This window comes from Rhinopithecus roxellana, chromosome 12, assembly GCF_007565055.1.
Source record: "Rhinopithecus roxellana isolate Shanxi Qingling chromosome 12, ASM756505v1, whole genome shotgun sequence".
NCBI classification, from domain to species: domain Eukaryota; kingdom Metazoa; phylum Chordata; class Mammalia; order Primates; family Cercopithecidae; genus Rhinopithecus; species Rhinopithecus roxellana.
This window is the reverse complement of record NC_044560.1, coordinates 33,179,608-33,202,007: the sequence shown is the minus strand read 5'-3', so window position 1 is coordinate 33,202,007 and position 22,400 is coordinate 33,179,608. Positions and strand designations below refer to the sequence as shown.

The 22,400-nt window shown below is 43.0% G+C and overlaps 1 protein-coding gene across 2 annotated transcripts; it reads left to right on the top strand.

The window, feature by feature from the left end:
* The first annotated feature begins 481 nt into the window (after positions 1-481).
* On the top strand, positions 482-22,400 carry LOC104676314 (pregnancy-specific beta-1-glycoprotein 8-like). Of its 2 annotated transcripts, XM_030912986.1 has the most exons (6): positions 482-593; positions 1,809-2,168; positions 16,242-16,520; positions 18,002-18,280; positions 18,676-18,934; positions 22,334-22,400. In XM_030912986.1, the coding sequence occupies exons 1-6, from the start codon at positions 530-532 to the stop codon at positions 22,398-22,400; spliced, it is 1,308 nt and encodes a 435-aa protein (XP_030768846.1). In that variant the 5' UTR covers positions 482-529. The 2 variants fall into 2 exon arrangements, with proteins under 2 accessions (XP_030768846.1, XP_010379389.2); XM_010381087.2 differs by lacking the exon at positions 22,334-22,400 and having other exon boundaries at positions 18,676-18,968.

Genomic DNA, 22,400 nt, shown 5'->3' with positions numbered 1-22,400 from the left:
GGTGTCCCTATGACAGGGACCTGGTGCAGCTCCAGCTTCCTGCACTGAATGGGAGAGCCAGATGGGGATGAAAGAGGGCAAGGGGTGTGAATGTGCACCCCGACCCAGAGCCATTGGGACAGGAGGCTGAGGCCCAGAACTGTGCTTGCCCAACCTACAGGGTATGTGTGTGACTGTGTGTGTCTGTGTGTGTCTCTTTTGTGTGTGTTTGTGTTTTTGCACATAGTGTATACCGAGGTTTGGTGACAAAATCACTGCTGAAAAAGGCAGAGGCCTCCACGATTCCCAGGGACCTGACACACAGACAAAAGAAGAAAGAGAAGGAGGGACAAGGAGGCTGGACTGAGAGGGGAGGGGACAGAGAGGTGTCCTGGGTGCAGACCCCGCCCATGAGCCTGAGAAGTGCTCCTGCCCCGGGAAGAGGCTCAGCACAGAAGGAGGAAGGACAGCACAGCTGACAGCCGTGCTCAGAAAGATTCTGGATCCCAGGCTCATCTCCACAGAGGAGAACACACAGGCACCACAGGCCATGGGGCCCCTCTCAGCGCCTCCCTACACACTGCACATCACCTGGAAGCAGCTTCTACTCACAGGTGAGGAGAGAACTTCCTGGGAGAGGACAGGAGGAGGAAGCAGAATGATTGGATTGGGTCTACTGGAGAGGATGGAGTTCTAAAAAATAAAATAAGCCAGCACTTTGGGAGGCTGACATGGATGGTTCATGAGATCAGGAGTTCAAGACCAGGCTGGTCAACACAGTGAAGCCCCGTCTCTATTAAAAGCAGAAAAAATTAACCAGGTGTGGTGGTGTGCTCCTGTAATCCTAGCTACTCGGGTGGCTGAGGCAGGAGAATTGCATGAACCTGGGAGGCAGAGGTTGCAGTGAGCCGAGATGGCGCCACTGCCTGCCAGCCTGGGAGACAGTAGGAGACTCCGTCTCAAAAAGAAAAAGAAAAAAATACAGGAAAGAAGGCTCTGTTGGAGCCTAGATAGGGGAAAATATACGAGAGAGGGACAGGGTCACAACAGGAAAATCACATTGAACTGGAATTAGTAAGAGGTAGGAAAATCTCAAGTGTTCTGTTTTCCTGGTTAATCATCACTGGCCACCACAGTTTGAAAAATGATAATAATAACTATTATGGGATGACACTTCAAATGAAAATATAAGGAGGACATGAAACACTGTCCTTAGCAGAAAACCTCAACAATTGGGGAAAGAAAAATAAATAGCCCTGGCATAGAGGTCCCTGGGAACTCTCACATCTGCAGGAGTGTGCAGCCTGTCCCAGGCACTGGGGTGCACCAAGATCACAAACGTCCCTGTCCACACGGAGCTCATGTTCTCATGGGCAGGAAGACAGACATGCAAAGAGATCTAAAATGTGAGGTCAGGTGTTCACAAGAGCTGCGGAGGGAACAGAGCACAGAAAGGTCAGAAATGGAAGACCCAGGGTCTCTGAAAGAAGTGTCAGGAAAGAAGTCTAAGGATGCCCTGATGTGAGCAGGATCTGAGGGCAGTGTGGAGGGAGCCATGCAGACCCCGGGCAACAGGATTTCAAAGAGAAAAATGTCGAGGTCAGTAGTGTTGAAGGAATGGGGGTTGTGCCACTGACTTTGACCCAGTAGGACAGTAGGACAAACACACACACACACATACAAACACAAACACTAAGGGGTGTGTGTGTTTGTCTGTGTGTGTCTTCAAGGCTGATGATTGAAGAGATCGTCTCAGGACCCAGGGCCCCATCTTTTCAATATCTTTTTAATAGGTCTCAATATTGACTGATGCTCTCTCCACCTCCTAGCATCACTTTTAATCTTCTGGAACCCGCCCACCACTGTCCAAGTCACGATTGAAGCCCAGCCAACCAAAGTTTCTGAGGGGAAGGATGTTCTGCTACTTGTTCACAATTTGCCCCAGAATATTGCTGCCTATATCTGGTACAAAGGGCAAATAATGGACCTACGCCATTACATTACAGCATATATAATAGACACTGAAATGATTATACTTGGGCCTGCATACAGTGGACGAGAAACTGTATATTCCAATGCATCCCTGCTGATCCAGAATGTCACCCAGAATGACACAGGATCCTACACCATTCAAATCACACAGCGAGGTGATGGAGCTAAAGGAGTAACTGGACATTTCACCTTATACCGTGAGTGATTCCACATGATCCCTGGGTGTTGGGCGGCCGGGGTCACTTCTACTTTGCACACACAGGATGGTCAGGCCTAGACTGTGCCGGTGTCCCTCTCTGCCTTATGTCCCATGTTGGGGTTTCGGCATTTAGTGCAGGACACACACAGAGGAGACAAACTAAACAGATCAGAATTCCTTTCCTGCCTCCAGACCCTGCAGACACTTGCTGCACAGGAAGGACAGTCTGAAGGGGGGTGCTCAGCAGGAGATCTGTCTCAGCCAAGCACCTCATGTCCTTTTCATAAACTTGACCCTGAGAAAGACCCTGGAGAACTGAGTAGGGCTTTGCCTAAGAGGCCCCTTGAGATACTCTCAGGAATGCTCAGCCCTAGAAACCTCAACCCCAGACCACTGTCCCTAAATCCTTACTCCAGATAAAGCTGAGGAGCCTGTGTCAGGGCTGGGTTGTGGCAGGGCTTACTGGGATGAAGGATTCACCAGCTGTCTGAGGACTGTGTCTCCTGGAGCTGCTCACCAGCCAGGGCTCAGCCCTCAGAACCTCATCTGGGCAAGGACAGAGCTTTCTTCACCTGAGACTCAGAGTGGAGAGGACAGAAAGACAAGCTTTGTAGGCCATCAGCCAACTGCCTTGTGAGGTTTAGGACACTCCATAGAAAGTCTAATGTCCCCAGAAGCAGAAACAGAAGAGAGAAAATGTACCTGGCAGCAGCTTGTCCACAGGGATCTGACCTAAAGCTGTTCTCTCATGGAAGTGAATGATAATAAATGCTGTTTGTGTGAACACCTCCACTGTGCCAAGCATTAGGTCAGGTGACTGTGAAGAATTTACAATATATTCATAGATAGCATGAAAAGCCACAGTCCGTTCACCATTTAGGTTATTTGACTGAGAGAAAACTGAGGCACAGGAAGGCACAGTCACTGAACCAGAATCACGCAAACACAAAAGGCAGATCAGGGTCACATGAGGTCTGTCTGCAGCCACAGGCCCATCCTCTCCTCCACCAGAAGTGAGGAATTACCGGGTTCCAAGGACCCCGTAGTCATTTATTGGCTCAAATCTTCTCTTAGGCATCCAAACCTCAGAGGAGTGAGAGCAAATGCTCAGCTGATTAGTCTGTACTCCAGAACTAAATCACCTGCCTCAACCATCAGAGTCAGTGCAAAAAATGTCCAGGCCTCCCCCTCAGATCTTTACCCCTGTCACTGAACCTGAAATCCTGTGTTTCCCAAAGTGTCCATGTCACTGGCATGACAGGATAAAGGAGAGGACCTTGTTTTCTTTTGCCACTCACACCCTGCACCAGCACGGACCCAGTGAGAGACACACACTCAGGTGCTCTCACATAACAAATGCAGGAATTGAATGAAGAAATGAATGATCCATAACCTCTTTAGAGACTGGATCTCAGTTGCAGAATCCTAGGAGGTCTAGCCACACCTTTCCCTTGTCCTTCAGAGGCTGACACCCATCTTTGATCCCCCCACTAACTCTTGCCCCTAAAGACACCCCACCTCATGTAAGTCGAAACCCTTTGGCCACTGGAGGGTTTTCAGGACTCCCTGGTCCTGGACTGTTGAACTGGGGCACATGGTCCCTGGGGTCTCTGAAGTCACTGTAGCCCCCACTGTTCACTGCCATGCTGTCTCTGCCTCTCTCTGCTTCTCTGTGTCCCTCATCTACCTCCCACTTCATTCTAACTGGCAAGCCCTGTCCTGCACAGCTTCTTCCTCCACCCCTAGGCCTTCCCCAGACACTCCCTCTAACTAGGCTGACTGTTCTGTTCCCTTCCTGCTAACACTGTGAAATGGTCCACCTCCCAGGTAATAGGAAAGGCACAGAAATGTCCTGGAGTTTCCACTCCTGCCAGGCTTCATCTCGAGCCAATGTCCCCAAGTCACTAAGGGAATAAGCTTCCACTGTATCCCCATCCAGGGCTCTTTCCTGTTGTGAGGCTGATCTGTGCACAAGACCATGGGACAGGGATAGGCAGCTCCTCCATCCATTCTTATAATTCCAAGACATGTTCTTCTGGCCTCCTGCACAAACAAAACCAATTTATTCAGATGATGATTTGCAGTAAAGAAAGATTTTAATGACTCCAAGTCTGCCAAATAGGAGGACGGAGGTTTATTATTACTCAAATCAGCCTCCCTAGTGGATCAAGGGTTAGAAATTTTTTTTTTTAATTTTAATATCTTCTTTTTTAAAAATATGCTTTAAGTTCTAGGGTACATGTGCACAACGTGCAGGTTTGTTACGTATGTATATATTTGCCATGTTGGTGTGCTGCACCTATCAACTCGTCGGCACCCATCAACTCATCATTTATATCAGGTATAACTATCATTGCAACACTACCCCCAACCCCTCCCCATAATAGGCCCCCGTGTGTGTTGTTCCCCTTCCGATGTCCAAGTGATCTTATTGTTCAATTCCCATGAGTGAGAACACACGGTGTTTGGTTTTCTGTTCTTTTGATAGTTTGCTGAGAATGATAGTTTCCAGCTGCATCCATGTCCCTACAAAGGACACGAACTCATCCTTTTTTATGGCTACATAGTATTCCATGGTGTATATATGCCAAATTTTCTTAATCCAGTCTGTCACTGATGGACATTTGGGTTGATTCCAAGTCTTTGCTATTGTGAATAGTGCCACAATAAGCATACGTGTGCATATGTCTTTATAGCAGCATGATTTATAATCCTTTGGGTATATCCCCAGTAATGGGATGGCTGAGTCATATGGTATTTCTAGTTCTAGATCCTTGAGGAATCGCCATACTGTTTTCCACAATGGTTGAACTAGTTTACAATCCCACCTACAGTGTAAAAATATTCCTATTTCTCCACATCCTCTCCAGCACCTGTTGTTTCCTGACGTCTTAATGATTGCCATTCTAACTGGGGTGAGATGGTATCTCATTGTGGTTTCGATTTGCATTTCTCTGAAGGCCAGTGATGATGAGACTTTTTTCATGTGTCTGTTGGCTGTATGAATGTCTTCTTTTGAGAAATGTCTGTTCATATCTTTGCCCACTTTTTGATGTGGTTGTTTGTCTTTATCTTGTAAATTTGTTTGAGTTCTTTGTAGGTTCTGGATATTAGCTCTTTGTCAGATGAGTAGATTGCAAAAATTTTTTCCCATTCTGTAGGTTGCCTGTTCACTCTGATGATAGTTTCTCTTGCTGTGCAGAAGCTCTTTAGTGTAATTAGATCCTATTTGTCAATTTTGGCTTTTGTTGCCGTTGCTTTTGGTGTTTTAGACATGAAGTCTTAGCCCATGCCTATGTCCTGAATGGTATTACCAAGGTTTTCTTGTAGGGTTTTTATGGTATTAGGTCTAACATTTAAGTGTCTAATCCATCTTGAATTAATTTTCGCATAAGGAGTAAGGAAAGGATCCAGTTTCAGCTTTCCTCTTATGGCTAGCCAATCTTCCCAGCACTATTTATTAAATAGGGAATCCTTTCCCCATTTCTTGTTTTTGTCAGGTTTGTCAAAGTTCAGATTGCTGTAGATGTGTGGTACTATTTCTGAGGGATCGGTTCTATTCCATTGTACTATATCTCTGTTTTGGTACTAGTACCATGATGTTTTCCTTACTGTAGCCTTGTAGTGTAGTTTGAAGGCAGGTAGCTTGATACCTCCATCTTAGTTCTTTTGATTGAGGATTGTCTTGGCAATGTGGGCTCTTTCTTGGTTCCATATGAACTTTAAAGCAGTTTTTTCCAATTCTGTGAAGATAGTCATTGGTAGCTTGATGGGGATGGCACTGAATCTATAAATTACCTTGGGCAGTATGGCCATTTTCACGATATTGATTCTTCATATCCATGAGCATGGTATGTTCTTCCATTTTTTTGTGTCCTCTTTTATTTCACTGAGCAGTGGTTTGTAGTTCTCCTTGAAGAGGTCCTTTACATCCCTTGTAAGTTGTATTCCTAGGTATTTTATTCTCTTTGAAGCAGTTGTGAATGGAAGTTCATTCATGATTTGGCTCTCTGTATGTCTGTTCCTGGTGTATAAGAATGCTTGTGATTTTTGCACATTAATTTAGTGTCCAGAGACTTTGCTGAAGTTGCTTATCAGCTTAAGGAGATTTCGGGCTGAGATGATGGGGTTTTCTAAATATACAATCATGTCATCTGCAAACAGGGACAATTTGACTTCTTCCCTTCCTACCTGAATGCCTTTTATTTCTTTCTCTTGCCTGATCACCCTCCAGAACTTCCAACACTATGTTGAATTGGAGTGATGAGAGAAGGCATCTCTGTCTTTTGCCAGTTTTCAAAAAGAATGCTTCCAGTTTTTGCCCATTCAGTATGATATTGGCTGTGGGTTTGTTACAAATAGCTCTTATTATTTTGAGATACGTTCCATCAATAGAGAATTTATTGAGAGTTTTTAGCATGAAGAACTTTTGAATTTTTTCCAAGGCCTTATCTGCATCTATTGAGATAATCATATGATTTTTGTCTTTGGTTCTGTTTATATGCTGGATTACATTTATTGATTTGTGTAGGTTGAACCAGCCTTGCATCCCAGGGATGAAGCTCACTTGATCATGGTGGATAAGCTTTTTGAGGTGCTGTTGGATTCGGTTTGCCAGTATTTTATTGAGGATTTTTGCATCGATGTTCATCAGGGATATTGGTGTAAAATTCTCTTTTTTTTTGTTGTGTCTCTTCCAGGCTTTGGTATCAGGATGATGCTGGCCTCATAAAATGAGTTAGAGAGTCTTGGGGCCCGTGCCGGGGGTAGTGGAGAATGAACAGACACAGACACGAAAGACAAAGACAAACAGAGAACATGGCGGCCGCCCCTAGGGCCTCTGCCTCACTTTATTTATACCCCACAAATCCCACGTCAGCAAAAATGACATAATACAAAACAAACTTTCTGCACCCAAATATAACCTACTGCTTAGTTCTTTGTTTCTAAGTTCTTTCTTATTTTGTCTGCCTTCTTGGCGCCTACTAGAGTTCATTAAAAGTTCAACTAGAGATAGTATCCTTGACTACTGAAGTTCATGGAAAGTGCAACTAGCTAGAGATACTGTCCTTGAGCCTTATCCATTCTCAGCATATTATTTTCAATGGCCCCTGCATTTCCCCCTTTTTTGTTTTGCCTCAATCTTAGAAAGGCAGTCCATACTTGTTCCTGGTTTTTCTTTTGTTTTTGGATGCGACGGAGGGAGCATCGGAGTATCAGGAGAAGTAGACTCAATCCAAGTGCCCAAAGCAATATACTTCCAGAGATTGTAGAAATCCATGTTTTTATCTGAGTCCATGGATTAAGAGCAGCAAGGCGTTGACCCATCTCCTGCATGGTAGCTGCTCCGGACAATACATGTAATTGTTGTTGAAACGCTACAGAAATGTTTCGAGTGAGTTCTTGGATGTTCAAACTAATATTTTTATGGCCTATTAATAATCTTTGGATTTTGGTCCAATTTTGAGAAACATTAAAAGACACAGGTGTTACGCAAAATTGCGTGGAGTTCCAATCACATTGCAATGTTATTCGAGTACTGAGGACAGTGAGCTGATCTCCAAGCCACGTTAAGGCTTGCTCTACGTTGTCCAATCTTTCAGCGAGTTGAGAGTCAATGTTCCGTTGTTGAAGCCACAACCAATGAGATTGCTCATGCCATTGCTGCACAAATTTAGCATTTATTATGCTTTGATGTAGCGCGAGCCCTGCCACAGCTGCAGTGGAGGCAATGGCAACAAGGCTCATCACCAAGGCAATCATAAGTCCAAGGGCACGATGGGTCCGCTGAAGAGAAGTCCAAATATAAGTCTCAAGAGGTGATGTCCCCCATGGTCGCGTAAGGTTGACAGGTAACCAAATTTCCTTACGAGCCCTGAGGATATAAATATCCCCCGTAAAACTGCGCCACCAAGAATGATTGAGGCAAGACAAAAATGTACACGTATCTTTACAATTAACAATCCCCGTATCATTATCCCATGTTAAATGTCCTGCTAACAATAGGTAAGGCTTTCGGACACAAGCAATAATATATCGGGAGACATTCCGCCGTAATTGAATATGAAAAGGGTTATTCGGGTTAGAAAGATTAAGGGACATATTTCCCACAAAAGTACTAATGGCATCACCTGCAGCCAATAACTTCCAAAGATGACTTTGTACTTGTAAAGAGTATCTAAGATGAGGCATAGGCGGCGACAAGCCTCCTTCACACCATACTAAAGTTTCATTGCCATCAGCAACAATACTTTTATTTACCCGGTGCCATCTCAAAGGTATGTGACTAAATTTTGTTTGAAAATCACCATGCACACTCCAATCAATTACTTGTAACCCATTATATTCTAATAAAATCCGGGGCTTAATTCCCCGACAATGTTGCCACTCCAAGACCTCTATATTAGGGGAAACCTCTGGAATTGGACAAAAAGGTAAAGAACTAGGGATAGTCTCATTAATATATACAGTATGATTATAATGAAAACTTCTAGTTACAATAATAACAGTATTAGCAGCCACATGGCTATAATTATAGCGAACAGCCCAAGCTTCATGCGATTTCTGGAAACAATGAGGACTATTTCCCATGCAAATTGGAAGTCCTTCCACTCCAAATTGGTATGTGCTGTTTATTATTTCCGTTTCCCGTTCTATGTTGTCCTTGTCCATATAGGGGGACGGCATCCAAGTAGTGTTATTGGTGAAAACCTTAACTTTTGCCTCCCCCCAGGCAACTCCCTGATACAAGGGTGGAAAGGGAATATAAGTCCAATATTCATACAAAGCCTCACTAAGGGAAATAAGTCCCCCGCTGAAACACATCCAACAAAGGAAGAGATGCATGCTGAGTCCAGTTTCTTTTCAACAGGGTTTCAATCGCCTTGTAGGAAACCACTCAGGTCCGCTCCCTGTAAGGATAAAAGCATAACCCCGTCCCTGTTTTAGAACTTGTCCCTGTGCATACTTACCTTCTTCATTAGGATACCAAACCTTTAAATTATCGACGGGGACTATCGTCGAGGGAGGTGAGGAAAGATGAGTTACGGCAGCGGAGTCCTGCAATTGTCTCCATTGATTCAAAAAATTTAAGGTAAACAAAACCTTTAAAATCTGATTTCTGGGGGACTCATTTCCCCCTTTTTTGTTTTAGCAGTTGAGTTTTTAAGGTTAAATTTGTGCGCTCAATGATGGCTTGACCTTGACTGTTGCCCGGGATACCGATGAGATGTTGAATATTGCATTGCTGTAAGAAAACTTATAATTTATGAGAAACATAAGCAGGGGCATTATCAGCTTTGAGTATTAGAGGAATGCCCATGATGGCAAAACAAGTTAAGAGATGAGTAATAACAGAATCAGCTTTTTTAGATGGCAAAGGAATTGCCCATTGAAAATGAGAGAAAGTATCAATGGTATGATGAACAGACTTTAATCGTCCAAAAGAAGAGACATGTGTGACGTCCATTTATCAGATTTGATTAACTTGAGTACCTCGTGGATTAAACCCAGGATGGAAAGATGGAATGCTCAAAGGAGCACAAGAAGGACAAGCTGAACGAGCTTGTTTATGAGTTAAAGGAAATTGTCGTTGAAGGCCAGAACTATTAGTGTGATGTAGAGCATGTTCTTGTTCTGCAGCCTGTAGGTGGCTGATTAAAAGTAAATCAATCTGAGCATTACCATGAACTAATGGTCCAGGAAGTTGAGAATGGAAACGAAGATGAGTGATGAATAAAGGAGCTCGACGTCGGCTCAAAGTAGAAGACAATAAAGAAAAGAGTTTTTGAAGAAAAGAAGTAGCACAAAGAGGTAAAGTGGCGTGAGAAATATAAGAAGTAACATAGACAGCGTATTGAGAATCACTAACAATGTTACAACCGGTGGAAGGGAAATCAAGTAAGACCCTGAGAATAGCAAACAGTTCTCCCTGTTGCACCGAGGGATAAGGGTAAACTGTAACTCGAGATTGATGAACACTCCAATATCCAGCTTTACCATTGCTACTAGCATCAGTAAAAAAGGTAGGGCCTTGAACAGGAAATAAAGATATGGGTGAAAAAGGCAACACAGAATGTTGTCTGAAGAATGAAAAAATTGGAGACTTAGGATATTGGGTAGAAAATTGTTCGACAAATGAGGCACAAGTAACTTGCCAAGAATCAGAAGTAGCAAGAAGATAAGTAATTTGACTATGAGTAAATTGAGAGATAATAAAAGAAGGGTCTTCTCCCCAAAGTTGTCGACAGCGATGCCGTCCTTTGATGATTAATTTAGTTAAACGATCAATGTAAGTAGTCAAGCGGTTAGATGTTTTGTTGGATAGAAAAATTCATTTTAACGGTCGATTTGTTTGATGAATCATACCTGTAGGAGAATGTAAAGTATGAAATATGTAAAAGGAAAGGGGAACGTTGGGAAGGATATAATGTAGATGAGCCTTTTGAAGTTGTTCCTCTACCAGCTGGAGTTCCTGTAAAGCCAAAGGAGTTAAATGACGTGAGCTGTCCAAGTGATTGTCTCCTTCTAGAATAGAAAAAAGATGTTGTAACTGATACGTTGGTATTTCCAAAACAGGACACATCCAATTAATATCTCCTAAAAGCTTTTGAAAGTCATTTAATGTTTTTAGATGATCGCGTCGAATTTGAATCTTTTGGGGCCGAATATTCTGCGCTCCCAAGGTATAACCTAAATATTGAATAGGAAAATCTATTTGAATTTTTTCTGGGGCAATATTAAGTGAGTATAAAGAGAGTTGGGTTTGTAAGGATGTAAAAGTATCTTGCTGCTCTTTTTTAGTGGGTGCAGCAAGAAGAATGTCATCCATATAATGATATAAAAGAACAGAAGGATGACATTTTCGAACAGGATCCAGAGCTCGATGAACAAACTCTTGACACAAGGTAGGGCTGTTTAACATTCCTTGAGGTAAAACCTTCCATTGATATCGAGAAAGTGGCTGAGAATTATTAAAAACAGGGACAGAGAAGGCAAAATGTTCACAATTTTTTTTTTGATACAAAGGAATAGAAAAAAAAAACAATCTTTTAAATTAATAACCATAAGCAATCAATCTTGAGGAATCATAGAAGGGTTAGAAAGGCCAGACTGTAAGGATCCCATGGGTTGAATACATGCATTAATAGTACGAAGATCTGTTAATAGTTTCCATTTGTTTTTTATTTTTATTTATATTTATTTATTTATTTATTTATTTATTTATTTATTTATTTATTTTACACGAAGACAGGGGAATTCCATGGAGAAGTACTAGGCTCTATATGGCCTAAGGATAATTGTTCCTGAACCAAGTTTTCCAAGGCCTTAAGCTTCTCATGTGTTAAAGGTCACTGCTCAACCCACACAGGAATATTAGTTTTCTATGTCAAGGGAAGGGCTTGAGGCTGCTGAACAGTGGCTACATGTTTAAAGATTTTTCAAGAGGATTGTAGCCCATGCGGAACATCATATTCTTGGCAGAATTAGAGACATGAGGAATAGAAACAAAAGCTCCAAATTGTTGCAATAAATCTCGCCCCCATAAATTTAAGGCAATTGGAACAATATAAAACTGAACTTGGGCCACTTGACCATCCGGCCCTCGACAATTTAAAGATTGAGAACTTCGATACACCTCGGAGGCAGAACCTAATCCTGTAAGAGAAACAGCAACAGGCCATTTAGGCCACTGAAAAGGCCATTGATCAGAGGCAATAATAGAAACGTCAGCTCCAGTGTCGACCAAGCCCTGAAAAATTTTTCCCTCCACTTCGAGGGGAAACAAAGGTTTCTGTTGAGTTACTAAAGTTTCCCAAAAAATATGTTTACCTGTACTTCCAAAACCTCCAGTTCTTTCTTGCCTCCGTGAAGGAAATTGAAAATAGGGTAGTACAAGGAGTTGTGCAATTCGTTGCCCCTTTTTCAGAAATATAGGTTTATGAGCCTGAGCCATAATTTGAATTTCCCCTTTATAATCAGAATCTATAACACCCAAATGAACTTGTAAACCTTGTAAAATGCTACTACTTCGTCCTATAAGCAATCCAACAGTATGTGGAGGTAATGGCCCAAAAACACCTGTAGCCAATTTAACAACTCCCATTTCTGGAGTAAGTTCAACAGCCTGTAAAATCGCCACATCAGCAGTGGCACTACCAGAAGTAGCAGAGAAAAGCTGAGCTAATGAAAATTGGGGGTTAACATTGGCTGACTGGTCTGCTGATGCTGGACCCCTGAGCTGACTGGAAATTGCAATTGAAAAGGGCTTGTATTGTTGTTGGGGCCCCAAGCTGAAGGGCCCCTCTGCAAGTTTCCCAAGTTGGAAATGAGAGAGTTACCGTTTTTATCCACCTTAGAGTGACATTCATTAGTCCAGTGCCGTCCTCTACCGCAACTACGACAGGGCTCAGTAGGAAGCTTTTTAAATTCTACTTTAGAGGAGTCGCTTCTATTAGAGAACTTACGGCACTCCTTTTTAAAATGACCGGCCTTTCCACATTGGAAGCAAACTCCCTTTTTTCCCATGAATGCCTTAGATAAAGTTCCAGCAAACAACTGAGCGTTGTAGGCAGCCCCTCCCACTCCTGCACAGGCTCTAATGAAATCTTCTATTTGTAAGTTTCCAGCAGCTTTTAAAGGACGCAACAGCCTCTGACATTCCTGATTAGCATTCTCAAAAGCTAGTGTGGTTACCAGGATTTTGCCTGCTGCCCCGTTACCCACAGTCTTTATTACAGCATCTTGGAGCCGAGCAACAAAATCAAGATGAAGTTTATTGGCACTCTGCAAAACCTTAACAAAAGACAAGGCAGCTTTCCCCGATGATTCTACTTTACACCAACCCTTTAAAAACAGTCCTTTAACTTGTGATAATGCCATTTCATCGAGTCCAGATTGAGCCGCTTCGGTAGCAAACTGACCAGTATCTGTCAATTGCTCCTCTGTTGGCCGTGGAGGATTTTTAGCAGCAATACGGCGGGCCTGTTTTTTAGCATCTTCCAGCCACCAACTGCGTATCTGAAGCCACTGAGAGGGTATTAGTGTTATGGAGGAACTATTATCATTCTTGCTTCAAAGTTGAACCATCAACTAAATTCCTCCCATGGTTAGCCTGGCCTATTTCCAGGAATGAGTGAGGACAGCCAGCCTGAGAAGATGCCAGATGGAGTCAGCCATGCTAGTTTGCTGTCACTGTTGTAATCTTTGCACTGACTCACCAGGGTGTCAGAGGCTGGACAGGCTTGTAATCTCCAAAGCCCATGGGCTGATTTCACCCATTTCACTCGTGACTCCATACTCAGCCTACTATGGAGCTCGCATTCTCCAGTCTCTTCCTAGAGACTTCTGGTTTCCTGTCAGGCATATAACAAGCTTGAAATTTGTCACTCGGTTCTAACAGTAAGTAAACGGCTGAACAAACTCAAAAGTCGACAACTCGTTAAAATACCTCAGAGATACCCAGGCACACTGGCTCACGCCTGTAATCCCAGCACTTTGGGAGGCCAAGGAGGGCGGATCACGAGGTCAGGAGATCAAGACCATCCTGGCGAACACGGTGAAAACCCATCTCTACTAAAAATACAAACAAATGAGCTGGGCGTGCTGGCGGGTGCCTGTAGTCCCAGCTACACGCGAAGCTGAGGCCGGAGAATGGCGTGAACCCGGGAGGCAGAGCTTACCGTGAACCAAGATTGTGCCACAGCACTCCAGCCTCGGCAACAGAGCGAGACTCCATCTCAGAAAAAAAAAAAAAAAAAAAAAAAAAGTGCTGTGAGAGAAATGAAGAATGCTTTTGATGCTTACTAGTAGAATGCACACAGCTGAGCAAAGAATCCCTAGCTTGAGGATGTGTGAATAGAAACTTCCAAAAACGCAACAGGAAAGTTCAAAAAGAGTAGGGGACAAAAAGTGGAGCAATATATTCAACTTCATATTTACCATTTTGTATTGACAATAACAATTTTTAAATTTTGTAGTTATGGTACAACTACCAAGGCTGTAACATTCACGTAATGGAAATACTGGTGGGTTCAGGGACCTGTTGGAGCTGGCCAGGGGGTGCTATCTGATGGTTTTCCTGCCTGAGCCACATTCAATTGTTTCCTTATGATGATGCCATTTTCATAACTTGGGATTCTTCGTGTGGGGGACACATGACCCATTGGCATCTCACTTAGAGTCTTCTTAATTCACGCAAACTTAAACTCTAGTTGTATTTCCTGAGGTTGAGAGAAAATGAAGAAAGCACTTCACATACCTGTTTTGGGCTCCTCCCCATTTTTCCTAACTCTGCACAGAAATTAGAAACAGGGAGTTCTTTTTATATTTACTAACATAACACACATCCCCTCTTTTAATTGGGCATCATTCCTCCTTTATGTAATTGACACACTGACCAGTTCTGTCTTTTTAACAGGACTCTCTCTACTTAAGGACTTGCTAATTTCAAATCACCTTTGGCATCTTTCTTTGAGCATAATGTGATCCTGCTGAATTCACCCCACACCTCAACCTTAATTGGGTATCAAGAGAAATACTACTACCAGCAATTCATCTTAGATATTTGGACCATCAGTAAAAATTTCCACTTATGACAACATTTTAATATTTCCTTCAATTTTTTGTTTTGTTTTGTTTTGTTTTGTTACTAGAGCCAGATCATAACATGAGGTCTAAAATCCTGACAACTTTTTATGGGAAAATTACAATATTCCAAATTGAGCATTCCAAATCCAGAAATCCCAAATCTGAAATGCACCAAAATCCAACACTTCTGACCTCTGATGTGATGCTAAAAAGAAGTGCTCACTGGAGCATTTTGGATTTTAAATTTTTCAGATTTGGGATGCTAACCCAATACATCTACTGCGAATATTCCAAAATAAAAAAAGTTAGAACTCCAAAACACCTGGTTTTAAGCTTTCTGCATAAGGAACACTTTATCTGTATGAACTATAGGCATGAAGCTGCACAGGAGATCTCTAGAACCTCCTCATCCTGCATAACTGAAACCGCACACCCACGGAACAATACCCTATTTCCCCGATGCCAGCTCCTGGAAACTACTATTCTACTCTATGATTCACTCTGGAATCCACTGAGATGAGGTACATAGAGTAGTCAAACTCACAAGACCAGAAATTAGAATGTCTAATGAGAGAAAGTATCTGCAGGACAGTCACCAAACACATACGGTCCATGAGGGCCAGACTTCCATCATCAGTTCATGCTCGCCCTTTCCACCAGTCAGTTCTGCATTTGCAAACATCCACATGTATTTCTAGAAAGATCCACATGGTCCTCACCTGCCCTCTACAGGGGGAAGGGAGCATAATGGACACAGAATAGGGAACATGGTCTTGGTCCAAAGCTGTCAGCCCTTGCCTGTCCCCTTCACTCTTTGTAGGTCATTCCTTGGACTTTACTCTATCTTTAGAGGTCACTGGCTCAAGTCAGTCACTATGAGACAGCTGCGAAAGCTGCCTCACCTTGTGGCTCCACTCCCTGATGACTGAACTGACCTCCAGGCTTGACTCTGGTCTCCCCTGTGTTATTTCTGCTGAAGTACCCAGTCCCAGGCCAGGCTTCCCAGTACCCAAAGGGGTTAAGGACACTGGGAAGTTCCATTATCCATCTCTAGAATGCCCTTGGAAAGGGAAGCTGCAGAGAAAACATACCTTGGGGGGCAAAGTAAGACTGAAACTGAGAAGATTCCAGCACTGCATGCTCAAGGTGAGGATCACAAGGTGGGCCACGCATGCAGTTGGAGAGGGAGGGACTCAGAGAGGCACCAGGGGCTGTGACTGCTGGTCCCATGTGTTTCCATAACATAATGCTGCTGCTCAATTCACACTTGAGAAAGAGTGTGCTTCTCCCACATACAGAAGGCAGCCTCACAATCTATGAGCCCTCAGATTGCTATGCATCTGTCTTGTAACACACACACCTTCCATGGGCTTTTAAGGACTTGGGTGGACTAGAAGTGGGAAATGCCATCTCTGATTGACAAATGTCTTTGGAGGAATGAAAGGTGCCACACAGGGCAATCTTCTCTCTGTTATCTGCACAGTGGAGACTCCCAAGCCCTCCATCAACAGCAGCAACTTAAGTCCCAGGGAGGCCGTGGAGACTGTGATCTTATCCTGTGATCCTGACACTCAGGACGTAAGCTACCTGTGGTGGATAAATGGTCAGAGCCTCCCTATCAGTCGCAAGTTGCAGCTGTCTGAAAACAACAGGACCCTTGTTCTATCTGGTGTCACAAAGGATACTGCAGGACCCTATGAATGTGAAATGAAGAACCCAGTGAGTTCCAGTCGCAGTGACCCAGTCACCCTGAATCTCCTCTGTGAGTATCTTCTGTTCCTCTGTGAGCCAGGCTGCCATTCCAAACACAAATGGCCAGAGGCCTGGCCTCTCAGTCCCTCTCAGGTGCAAGTACAGAGAACTTTACCCCTGGACATCAAAGCTGGCCATGACTACTAAGAGTAGGCTTAGGCTTGATCTACAATGGGAGAGAAGAGGCTGCTCCAGTCATGGGAGACTCACGGTCCACAGATTATGATGGGAGAAACAGGTGAATGTCTCAAGCTGCAGATCAGTGAACACAGCAGGGATTTGGCTGGGACTTCAGTGTTGTGACTTAGCTTACAGGGTCACTGTGGCCCTTCCACAGACCAGGATTTTCCCTTCCCTTTGACAACATCACCTGTGACTTTATTCTCTTTGCTCCCGATATCCTGGATGCCTTCACCATTTCTTCTTCATATACCTATTACCATCCAGGGGAATTCTCCAAGCTCTCCTGCCTCACAGACTCTCACCCACTGGCAGAGCATTCTTGGCTGGTTGATGGCATGTTCCAGAAATCAGCACAAGTGTTCTTTATCCCCCAAATCACCAAAATATATAGAGGGGTCTATGTCAGTTTCATCCATAGCTCAGTCACTGGTGGAACAAATCTCATAATCAAGAGGTTCATAGTCCCTGGTAAGTGGATCCCTGACGCATTGACAATATGTTTTCCAGTGAAGTCTATCTGGCTATCAGGGAAGAGCCACCTGCCCTCTGCAAAGGGAGAGGGAACATAAAAAACCCAGGACAGGGAATGTGTTTCTGCTCAAAAATGACCAGCTTTTGCCTGTCCCCTTCACTCTTTCTACTTCATTCCTTGCACTCTGTTCTATCTTTGGAGGTCACTGGCTCAAGTAAGTCATCATGAAACACCTGCAAAAAACTGCCCCACCTTGTGCCACCACAGCCTGATGACTGAACTGACCTCCAGGTTTGACTCTGGTCTCCCCTGTCTTCTTTCTGCTGAAACATCCAGTCCCAGGCCAGGCTGCTCAGTATCTTCAGGGTTTCAGGACAATGGGAAGTCCCATTATTACTCATCTCTAGAATGTCCTTGGAAACTGAAGCTGCAGAGAAATCACATCTAGGAGGGCAAAGTAGGATGGAATTTGGAAGGGGCTCAGCGGTTGCACATTCCAAGTAAGGAACCCAAGGTGAGCCAGTCAGTCAGCTGATTAGAGAGGCACTGGGAGGTGTAACAGGGGCTGTGGTTCCCACTGACGTGTCTGTCTGTGACCCAACACTGCTGTTCATTTTGCACTTGAGAAAGTCTGTGCTTCCCTAAGACGCAGCAGGTGGCCTCATAGTCTGAGCCATTAGATCATCATGAGTCTGTCTTGTGACACACGCACCAGCTATTGACTTTCAAGGGCTCGGGTAGGCTGAGTTGTGGGAGATGCCAACCGTGATTGAAGGATGCCTGTGGAGGAATCAAAGCTGCCACACAGGACAAACTTCTCTCTGTTATCCACACAGTGGAACTGCCTGAGCCCTACATCATCAGCAACAATTTCAACCCCATGGAGAATAAGAATGTTGTAGCCTTAACCTGTGAACCTAAGACTCAGGGCTACACCTATGTGGGGAGGGTAAATGGTCAGAGCCTCCCAGTCAGTCCCAGGCTAAAGCAACCCAGTAAAAACAGAATCCTCATTCTAACCAGTGTCACAAGAAATGGCACAGGACCCTATGAATGTGAAATACGGGACCGAGTTGGTAGCATCTGCAGTGACCCAGTCACCCTGGATGTCCTTTGTATTTTTAGTTCCTCTGTGGGCCAGGCCACCAGATAAAATCCAAACGACCAGAGATCAGGCATCTCTGTCTCTCTCAGGAACAAGTATGGACACTTTTATTTCTGGACACCCGAGATGACCAAGACTCCCTGCCCTGGGAAAATCTGGGTAGGCACAGCCTCAACCAACAATACAAGGGGAGGGGATGCTTTTGTCACGGGAGACTTGGCATCTACGGCCTGTGATGGGAGAAACAGGTGAATACCTCAGGCCTCGTCTCAATGAACACACAAGCGTTGGGCTGGGCCTTGAGGGTGTATCTTGGCTCAGAGGGACACTGTGTCCCTTTAAGAGACCAGGAGCATCCCCTTCCCTTGGACGACTTCACCTGTGGCTTTATTCTCTTTACTCCAGATGGTCCAGACATCCCCAGCATTTTCCCTTCACTCACCGATTACCAATCAGGAGAAAACCTCCACTTGTCCTGCTTCGCGGATTCTAACCCACTGGCAGAGTATACTTGGTCAATGCATGGGAAGTTTCTGAAATCAGGACAAGAGCTCTTTATCCCGCAAATTACTACAAAGCATACCGGGATCTATGGTTGCTTTGCTCGTAACTCAGCCACTGGCAGGGAACGTTCCACATTCAAGATGATCGTAGTCTCTGGTAAGTGGATCCCTGCATCACTGGCAATAGGGTTTTAGGTAGAGTCTATCTGGCTTTCAGAGAAGAGCCTGAAAACATTTTTATTCCCAGCCTGTGTCCCATGAGCAGAAGCAAATCCTAAATTCTCCTCTCGAACCCTCCCAATTTGTCTCTACAGACTCTTTTCTCTTTGTTTTTCTGTTTTCTCATGGCTGACATTGTGTCCAGCCTGAGAAAGGTAGGGAGGGGACTTTGTCAGCCCTGAGCCCTATGTGGTGGAAGAGTCTTCATAGAGGGACAAGAAGGAGAGTCCTCAAGATCAAGTTGCTTCTTGCTGTCACCAACACATCCCTTTCTACCACGTCTTTGTTTTCTTTTACTTACTCCATGAGCTACAAGGAACATCTGAGGCTTTGAAATAAGCTCACATTTTCCCCCCAAATGAGAGGAGGAAGCCCCTTGGATGAGAGAGGAGCAGCTCAGATTGCTCCCTGCTCTGCTCTGGGCTTCTCCAGTGACTGGCTCTTCCTGACTCCACCTGGTGTGGGACCAGCATGTGTAGAGAAAGAGCCCTGGTGGCCCCTCCTGGATTCGGCTAAATCGAACTGCCAGTTGAAGTGAAGGCTAGGTTGCAGGGAAATTAGAAGAGAAGGAGCCTTGGGGCAGACTCTTTAGCTGTGTCATGGCTCTGAAGTCAGCGGCTGTATGAGACTGTTGACTCAGCACGTGGGACACAGCACAGAGGACAGTGAGTGATGCACACTTGTAGAAACAGGGAGCTTCACCTCTGGGGCTCTGCATGGCAGGAAAGGGGCAATACCAAAAAGTGTGTATTTATAGAGTGTAAGACTACCAGGACACTTTATATACATCTAATATAAGACTTAACTTTAACTATTACTAAGTGTGCAATTTTGTATTGTGTAACCATCACACTATCCATTTCCAGAACTTTTTCCTTTTACCATGTTAAACCTCTGCACAAAAGAAACGGTAACTCTCAATCCTTCTCCCCCTAACCCTTAGCACCCATCATTCTACTTTCTGTCTCTATGTAACTGGTTATTCTATCTTTTATAAATGGAATTATATAATAATTATCCTTTTGTGTCTGGCTTATATCAGTTAGCATAATGTCTTCAAGGTTCATCCATTTTGCACGATGTATTGGAATTTTATTCCTTGTTAAGGTTGACTAACATTTCGATGTATAGATATACCTCATTTGCCTACCCACTTATCTTTCAATGGACATTTCCATTGTTTCCATTTTTGGCTATTGTGAGTAATGCTTCTCTGAACATCAATGTGCAAATATTTGTTCAAATTTCTTTCAATTCTATAGGCAGTATGTCCAGAAGTGGAATTGCTAGATCAAATGGTAATTTATTGTTTGATTTTTTGAGAAACAGCCACACCACTTTTTACAGTGGCTATAACATTTCCCATTCTCATCAGCAATGCACTAGAGCTCCAATTTTTCCATCTATTTGAAAACACTTGTTGTTTTGTGTTGTTGTCGTTGTTGTTGTTTATCAAAATCATCCTAAAGTGTGTGAGGTGGTGTCACATTGTGGTTTCGATTTGCATATCTCTAAGTATTCATGACGCTGAGGAACTTTCTGTGGGCTTACTGGATATTTGTATATCTTCCTTGGAGAAAACTCAATTTTAATCCTTTGCTCATTTTTTAATTGGGTTTTTGGATGTTTGCTGTTGTTGACTTGTAGTTTTTCATGTATTCTGGAAATTAATTTTGTATCCCACATGCAATTTGCAAATATATTTCTCATTTCATGGGTTGCCTTTTTACTTTCTTGATACTATTCTTTGATATATAAAAGGTTTCGATTTTTAAGAAGTCCAATTTATCCATTTTATTTGTTGCCTATGCTTTTGTTGTTACAACCAAGTAATCATTGTGAAATCCAGTATCATGAAGCTTTTCTCCTATGCTTTCTTCTAAGAGTTGTATAGATTTTGCTCTTACATTTAGATCTTTGATCTATTGTGGGTTAATTTTTGTATATGTTGTTAGGTTAAAGTTCCACTCATTCTTGCCCTTGGATATCCAGCTTTCCCAATTCATTTGGTGAAAGCACTGTCCTTTCCCCTTTGAACGATCTTGGCACACTCGATGAAAATCATTTGGCCATATATGCAAGTATTTCTTTCTGGGCTCTCTGTTCTATTGCACTAATTTCTATGTCCTCCTTTATGCCAGTACCACACTGTAGTGGTTACTGGGGCTTTGTAGTAAATGCTGAAATCAGGAAGTGTGAATCCTGCAGCTTCTTTCCTCCTCTTCAAGGTTGTTTGTCTATTTAGAGTCATGAGATTCAATGTAAATTTTAGGACAGATTTTTCTTTTTCTGCAAAAATGTCACTGAGATTCTGATAGGAAGTGTGTTGAATCTGCAGCTCACTTTGGGTAGCTCTGTCCTCCTAACAATACTGAGTCTTCTAATTCATGAAAACAGAATATCTTTCATTTTATTGATGTCATCATTAGGCAATATTTTATGGATTTCAGGTATAATCATTTCAGCTCTTTGGTTAAACTTATTCCTAAATAGTTTATTCTTTTTGATATTAATACAAATTAAATTTTTTTTCTTAATTTCCCTTCAGATTGTTCATGGTTAGTGTATTGAGATACAACTGATGTTTGAATGTTGATTTTGTATTGTGCAACATTACTGAATTCATATATTAATTCTAATAAGTTTGTTCCATCTTTAGGATTTTCTACATATAAGTTCAAGTTATCTGCTAACAGAAATAATTTTACTCCTTTCTTCCAATTTGAATGTCTTTTTTTAAATTCTCACCTAGTTTTTCTGACTAGACCTTTCAAAGCTATATTGAATAGAAGTGTCAAAAGCAGCATCCTTGTCTTGTTCCTGCTCATACAGGGAAAGCTTTCAGTCTTTCTCCATTGAGTATGATATTAACATTGGGTTTCTCACATATTGCCTTTATGTTGAGGTGGTTTCCTTCCATTCTTAGTTAGAACGTTTTTATTATGAAAAAACATTGAGTTTCATCAAATGCTTTTATTGATTCAATCTTATTACTGGTTATAGTTCTCTTCATATTTTTGTGTTTTTCTAGGAATTTGTCTATTCCATCTACGTTATACAATTTATTGGCAGACAATTATTTACAGTAATTTCAAAATCATTTTATTAGAATTGGTAATAATAATTTCATTTTTTTTGTCTTTTTTTTTTTTTTAAGAGAGAGAGACAGGCTCTTACTCTGTAGGCCAGCCAATGATGAAATATAGTGGCGTGATTATGACTTACCGCCGCCTCAACCTCCTGGGCTCAAGCAATTCTCATTCTTCAACCTCCCAAGATACCATGACTACAGATGCATGCCAATATGCCCAGCTAATTGGTTTTTAATTTTTTTTTTATAGAGACAGGTCTCCCCATGTTACCTACGCTGGTCCAAACACCTGGCCTCAAGAAATCCTCCCATTGTGA

Coding starts and splice junctions, on each gene's coding strand:
- LOC104676314 (XM_030912986.1), top strand. CDS start 530: ATGGGGCCCCTCTCAGCGCCTCCCTACACACTGCACATCACCTGGAAG. Junction 594..1,808: donor GAAGCAGCTTCTACTCACAG/GTGAGGAGAGAA, acceptor TCCACCTCCTAG/CATCACTTTTAATCTTCTGG. Junction 2,169..16,241: donor TGGACATTTCACCTTATACC/GTGAGTGATTCC, acceptor TTATCTGCACAG/TGGAGACTCCCAAGCCCTCC.